The 7,162-nt window shown below is 35.0% G+C and overlaps 1 protein-coding gene across 1 annotated transcript in view; it reads left to right on the top strand.

Annotated features, from left to right (window-relative positions):
• Positions 1-5,647, top strand: part of LOC129096921 (triosephosphate isomerase) — an 8,665-nt gene extending 3,018 nt beyond the window's left edge. Inside the window, exons 2-7 of the mRNA XM_054605614.1 lie at positions 285-408; positions 1,445-1,544; positions 2,132-2,249; positions 3,411-3,496; positions 4,429-4,516; positions 5,264-5,647. Of these exons, the coding sequence (XP_054461589.1) occupies positions 285-408; positions 1,445-1,544; positions 2,132-2,249; positions 3,411-3,496; positions 4,429-4,516; positions 5,264-5,382 (635 nt within the window). The 3' untranslated portion in view covers positions 5,383-5,647. The remainder of the gene's footprint in view (positions 1-284; positions 409-1,444; positions 1,545-2,131; positions 2,250-3,410; positions 3,497-4,428; positions 4,517-5,263) is intronic.
• Positions 5,648-7,162: the final 1,515 nt, after the last annotated feature.

Raw genomic sequence — 7,162 nt, 5'->3', positions numbered from 1 at the left:
CTAAATTAAACTTTTCAGCTCAGAAATGCTCAAAATAGATGTATGTTTTTTTTAATACATCCATTTATCTGCCTCTCACAGCCACACAGTTAACATGTTGCAGCTTTTATTTGCAGAACAGCGCTGTGAATAGTTCCATTGAATATTTAGGATGAATAATATGAATAAAAATGTAGAATTTAGACAAAATAATCGAGTTAGGAAGCACAAAGCAACACGGAGGAGGATTTACACTCATGCATGAGGACTGTTGATGTGTAGAGGTTTTGTTCCTATGTTTTCAGAGGTGGTGTGCGGTGCTCCCTCCATCTACCTGGACTTTGTCCGGTCCAGTCTGGATCACCGGATCGGTGTCGCAGCCCAGAACTGTTACAAGGTGGCCAAGGGAGCGTTCACAGGGGAGATCAGGTACCTCGCCCTCTGAATGGAGGCTCCATGAGTTATTCATAACACACTCCTATTTATTAGTTATGCTGCAGGGTTATAATAGCTGTGTTGTCAGGGAGGATATCGAGTCATTATTTGATGTTTGTGCTTTGAAGGAAATCGTCACATTCACAAAAAATGATGCAAAGACAGTAAATCTAGAATATTAAACCTTAGAAACGATGCATCAGATGATCTTCTGTGACTATTGTACTATTGTAAAATCTTTACAATTGTTAGTTTTTGTAATTATTTTAAAGTATTTTTTTTTTTTTTTTTTATAATTACATGACTTTGCACCAGACTACCTTTTAGTTTCTGAACCAGTAAGATTGTTTAGATCCTCTGGTTCTTGGTTCTTCTCTTTTAGCTCTTCCACAGCAGAACACAAACATTTAAGCCATTATACTCCATAATGTTCATATATTATCTATTTAATCAGACTTTTATGAAGTGTTGTTAAAATTTTATGTTTTTTTATTATTATTATTTTTAGTATTTAGTTGGATTTATTATTTTATTTATTACTTATTTTATTTCGCTCCAATTTAATTCTTTTTTTTACTGTTTTACAGTGATCAATTCATTCAGCGTTGTTTTTTATACAATTATTGTTTCGTCACTAAATACTGTTTGTTTGTGTCAATCATTTGAATATCATTTTATTTGTCTTATATTATATTATATTATATTTTATATTTTATTTTTATATTTTATTTTATTGCCACATTTAAAATCTCCTCTGTAATGCCTTGTTGAGGCATTTCTCATGGTGCACTTATAACAGTGTATATATATATATATATATATATATATATATATATTTATATATATATATATATGTGATATATGACAATAAAAGGGGTAAATGAAAAGGAATCTTTAGTAGTTTTCTGTGGGAATGTGGAGCTGTCAGATCAGTTTGAGGAGTTATTATGGTTTGTACGTTCCACATACTGGTCTTGGTCTCTGTCTCGGTTTCGGTGGTCTTGACTACAACACTGTCCTCTCCCTCCAGCCCGGCCATGATAAAGGACTGCGGGGCAGACTGGGTGATACTGGGGCACTCTGAGCGCCGCCACGTCTTTGGGGAAAGCGACGAGCTGATTGGTCAGAAGGTGAGAAGCTTCTTCCTGCTACAGAAGTTATTTTTGTTTCTTTGGAGTTTGTTCAGTCTCAAAACACTCATCTGAAAATGTTTAAGACATTAAATGTTGGACAATAATTCAGTGTTACTTTCGTGGCTGCAGGGAAGCAAATATCTGGATATAAAGTTGGAAAATATCCTCCTTTATGTAAACTAACTGTGTTTAAAGACAAAAGCTTTAATCTGAAATCTGAGCTGCACTGGAAAGTGTTCAAACATTGGTATTAATCTGAAGTTCTGTGGCTAAAACTTTGGCTAAATTTAGTTTTGAGACTTCTAGTTGAAGCACAATGAAGGCAATAAAACAACAGAAAGCTCAACAGTGAAGTCAAACTAAAGCAAAAGACAAACTAAGGTTAAATTTAAACCCTGATTAAAAAAGTACTAAAGATGAAACAATGAAACCATTCGATACCATAAGATCACACAAACAAACAAAATAAATAATAACAATAATAGCAATAATAAAATAAAGCAGTGTAAAGACGACATCACGTAGAATCCAGTCGGTTAAAAATGAGATGTGAGATAAAAAAGAGATTTGTGATTCTCCCTCAGGTGTCTCACGCTCTGGAGAGCGGTCTGAATGTGATCGCCTGCATCGGGGAGAAGCTGGAGGAGCGGGAGGCCGATACCACCGAAGAAGTCGTCTACGCTCAGACGCAGGTCATTACAGGTAGACAAAGGAAATAACACATATTTTATTATAATTTTTATAATTTTCTGTTGGTTCTTTTTCTTTTTACATTTTCCTTTATGTTTATTATTTTACTTTCCCTTTTCTGACTATTTTTTTCAATTATGCAGCATAGATATTTTTCTTTTTGTTTTGTATTATTACATTGTTGGTCTTGTGGATCTTCCTCTTATTCTTTAGTTGAATCTATTTAACCCTCTGATGCACAACATGTTTCAAAAGTGACCAGAGCCAATGATTTTTGAATTTTGCATGTTATTAAATATTTATATTATAATATTTCATGTATTCCTCAAATCATCAATATTTATATTATGTCCTTTTTTATTTTAATAAAAAAAAGATTTCCATCAAGAGCAGTTTTAACAAACTCAGAAAATAATACATTTTAAACATTTATTTATTAATATTTTTTAGTCAGATTTGCTGCAAAAAGTAGTATGATTATATGTTGTCTCTTTAAAAGGCGGGTTATTTTTGACCAATGTCTGCAAGTTTCAGTTTGATGTGTAAACAAATCATTTTTTTCTTGCATAGCTAGACATACAACTATATACACAATAACTTTACAATGATGACAAAATTATTAATTAATTCTTAAAATCCTTGCCGATGACATAAATTAGTTAAGAAGATATTACAAAGAAAAATTCATCTATGTGTCAAATAACAATGAAAATGAATATTGTACATTAAAATGTTTAGAATAAGTTCTGCATCAGAGGGTTATTATTCTATATGTCCAGTTCTTCTGTCCTCATGTCTCTGCTAGTAGAACCACCAGTTCAGAGTGTTTCATTGCTGGTTTCTCCTACTGGTGTCATGGCGGCCTACTTCTGTCTGCTCGCTGATTTAAAATGTAAATGGGTCAGTGGTCTCTGCTGGATCTCCAGTCGTCTTTGTTCCTCTGTCGATGCAGGATTCTCTCTCCTGAGATCTCACAGGAAAATAGAAAAGACGAACCTAACAGGATGTTTCTCAGTCTGAAATAGATGAACCTTTTCTGTCTAACACATACTTCGTTTCCAGCTGGGTTTTTTTACAAATGTTTCTCTTCTGTTGTTCTGTGAATGAGTTGCTCAGTTTTTAACCTGAAAAAATACCTTTTCTGGTTAGTAAATATTGTTTCATGTGTTCCAGAGAACGTGACGGACTGGGGGAAAGTGGTTCTGGCGTACGAACCTGTGTGGGCCATCGGCACAGGAAAGACGGCTTCACCTGAACAGGTAAAGAACCGACCTGAAGGAAAACCTTTAATGTTTATCAGTATCAGCCTCCATACACAGAACCAGTGTGCTTAGTGATCCTGCACATCCAGTTCCTCCAGTATTCTCTCCTCCTGCAGGCTGACAGTCAGCTGGTGTCAACTAAAAATATTGTATCTTCAAATGTGGTTATTTTTACCGCCAGCAAAGGATTATTCTCCTCATTTCTTACACCTTTATTCTTGTTTTTTTCTTCTATTTTAGCTTGTTTTAATTTTCCATCATAAAAAAGACATTTTAATGTTCTTTTGTGTTATTTTGCACTTTGTTGCGATGCTTTTAATGATTTATATTAAGCATTTTGTTGCTGAAATGTGCCTTATAAGTAAACTTGTCTTTCCCCAGGGAAATTCTTTCTAACAACAATGAGGATTTTATGAAATATTCTAGATAAAATAACTCAGCTAAAATACAAAATAATAGCTAATAGACTGTGAGATGAAGGTTTAAAGGCAGAACGAGAGAGAATTTCCTTAGAAAGCAAAAATAATCCCTCTACAACATCACTTCTGACCCACTGGAAGTGTCTGGCGGTTTGTATCTCTGCAGAAAGGCTGCTGCCGGTCTGTGTTTTCTTTATGTTGCTGTGTTTGTGACTTTTCGGGGCGTTTCAACCTCTTTAAAAACGTAGCAACCGGGTACCAGATCGTCAGCACGCATCCAAGAGGAACACATGAAAATGTTGTGACGCAGGGTTGAAAGATATGCAAATATAGCGACAAAGGAGTCGCCCCCTGATGGACATTAGAGATAGTGCAAGTTTTAAACTGTCCACAATTCACCATTTAATGCACAGTGTGTGTGTGTGTGTGTGTGTGTGTGTGTGTGTGTGTGTGTGTGTGTGTGTGTGTGTGTGTGTGTGTGTGTGTGTGTGTGTGTGTGTGTGTGTGCAGGCTCAGGAGGTCCACGAGAAGTTGCGGGCGTGGCTCCGAGCCAACGTCTCCGATGACGTGGCGGACTCTGTGAGGATCATCTACGGAGGTCAGTACCGGCACCGTGACCTTACTGTGGTTGATGTTTAAGACTCAGGAAAAGAAACACATGTGACTGATATTTCCTGTGTTTTATATACGTAAACTTCTCATAAATATATATATGAATAATGTTGAATCTTTAGATAAAAAGAAAACAGATCTTTAATACTTTATCTTGACTGATGTTTAAGTCTATAGTGACTTTTTAGGATAATATTATAATCATACTATAACATGATAAAGATTTAATGTTTATTTACAGGTCACTATTTATTTATTTTATATATTTTAGCATCACATGGGCTGCGTTCAAATAAGAATGCATCCTCTGTCTTTTCTTAACCACTTTTCCTTAAACTTGATGGAAAATACTTCTGAAAAATTTTTTGGAAAGAGAATTAAAGTCTGACTACACTTAACGCTTATATATGTGCTTCATTTTAAATGTTGCTGAAGTGATGGTGTTATCTCGTTTCCTTGTGTAAAGGATGGTCCAGTGTTCCCTTTGCTGAAGGAGAGAGGAAAGGAAGCACTGCAGCAAATTTTACTTAGCATTTAGAGGATTTTAAGCTCTTGTTGCTGCTCATATTTTTACAAACTCAGAGTTCATAGTTAGAGATTTTAAAACTTCTGCAGACAAAAGTAGAATTTTGTGAAGTTAACCCATTTTTGAGTATTTATTTAACTGTTTTGTGCGTCGACATCTTGTTTAATTTCCCACAAAATCACCTTGTTGTGATGTTTTTCTCTCCAGGTTCAGTGACGGCATCGAATTGCAGAGAGTTGGCGTCTCAGGGCGACGTGGACGGCTTCCTGGTGGGCGGAGCTTCTCTCAAACCAGAGTTTGTCGACATCATCAATGCTCGCGCTTAGAATCAAAAGGCAGGAAAATGGCTCAATTGAGACCAAAGAAGGAAACCCTTTAGATTATTGTGTCCTCACACTGGGCTGACGGATCCACAGACAGACGTGTGTTGAATTAAATCACTTTTATTTTGATAAATATGTGTTGAAAAAGGTCAATTTAGAGATAAATATCTGTAAGTTTGCTGTGAACTTTGTTCTATAATTTGTTATATTACAGCATCAGAGTCAAACTACTGCACATTTATATTTCTTTTTAGCATTACATCTGTTTCTAACAGCGTTTGGTTAATGCATCAAATATGTTTTAACTTAATTGTGCTGATTTAAAGGTCAGTAAACATTAAATAGATCCTCATATTTCCAGCTGATTTAATCACATATTCTTTAAAGATAATGTGAGCTGTTTTCTGGTTTGGATTTCTTTATTTGAAAGATAGAAGTAACAAGAAAGAGAGAGTAAATATGAAATTCACATTTGATGCAAACACTGTTTCTTTCATTTCCTCCTCTTAAAATCAAACTGTGCTGATTTTGTGAACGTCAGGAAACTCTGGTATCGATAAAGTTTCAGCAGTTCATTTTGAGGATCAGTCAGCTTACACTGTTGTAATGTTTGTTCTCTCTCACCCAAATGCACTAACTGTTACTCCACGGCCCTTCAAAATAAAAGCTCTGAATAGAATGTACTCATAATTAGAATATATAAATATCTATCTCAGATTTGTGGACTTGTATTGTGAAGCTGTAGTTAACACTTCTGCTGAATGTTTAACACTGGACCTGAATGAATAAATACATTAAAAGTGGATAGAGGTTTTTGTTTGCTTTGTGTTTATATCATTTTTAGGCTTTTGTCACAAACTAATCAGACTACGTGACGTTTAACCAATCTGACAAAAAAATATAATGTCTTATTATCCTGGTATAAAGTGAAGCAATGCAAAGGAACATTTTAAATGACCATGAGATGTGAAACCAAAGTGATCTTAAAGACATTTTTAATTCAAATCATTTTAATACTTTTTAAGAGGCCAGAAAAGCTGATATTTCACAATAAATTACACATTATTGGAGAAAATATATGGGTTTTCTGTATGTTTAGGGCTTGTCATCAGTGGACAATACAGCTGGCTGATATAATCTATACATACACAACATAATTAACTTACAGTGTGTTGAGTAATCGATCACAAAGAGTGCTTGGAAGGAGATAAACATGCTGCTGCCTTCAGTTCTTGTGTCAGAAACTCTGCAGTCTTTTTTTGACTGTCATGTGTGTGTTGGGTACAAATGTATTTGTTTGTGCATCTCTGTGTTGCATAAAGACAAGAATTTATCCTTGAATCATTAAATAATAGTTAATAGTTTTAATAATAATTGACCTAATCCATCTGTTTCTGATCCCGTCCTACTCCTCTAGATGCAGACTTTTTTTAAAATTAGTTTAGAGAACATAATCGATATAAGAGCAGGTCGGTCATGCCTCATGTAGCTCAAGACGTGTTCTTTATGACGTGTTCAGATCAGGAACTAACAACCATGACACTCTTTCTCTCACTCTGAAACTCACCGTATGACATGTTGTGATTACCAGCAGGTTTTCTCAGCAGTTGCAATTTTGTAATATCACAGCAATGTCAATGCCAAAAGCTACGGAGTCCTGGAAGGGACATGAAGGGAATAAAAATCAAACGTTCGATTTCTTTTTAGCTTCATTTCCCTTCTGGGGCTTTGTAAAAATATTTTTTTTAAAATACATTTTTTTTTTAAATGAGCTGAACAAGAA

This window comes from Anoplopoma fimbria, chromosome 10, assembly GCF_027596085.1.
Source record: "Anoplopoma fimbria isolate UVic2021 breed Golden Eagle Sablefish chromosome 10, Afim_UVic_2022, whole genome shotgun sequence".
NCBI classification, from domain to species: Eukaryota; Metazoa; Chordata; class Actinopteri; order Perciformes; family Anoplopomatidae; genus Anoplopoma; species Anoplopoma fimbria.
Note: the sequence above shows the minus strand (reverse complement) of the source record. Positions and strands in the feature narration are given on the sequence as shown.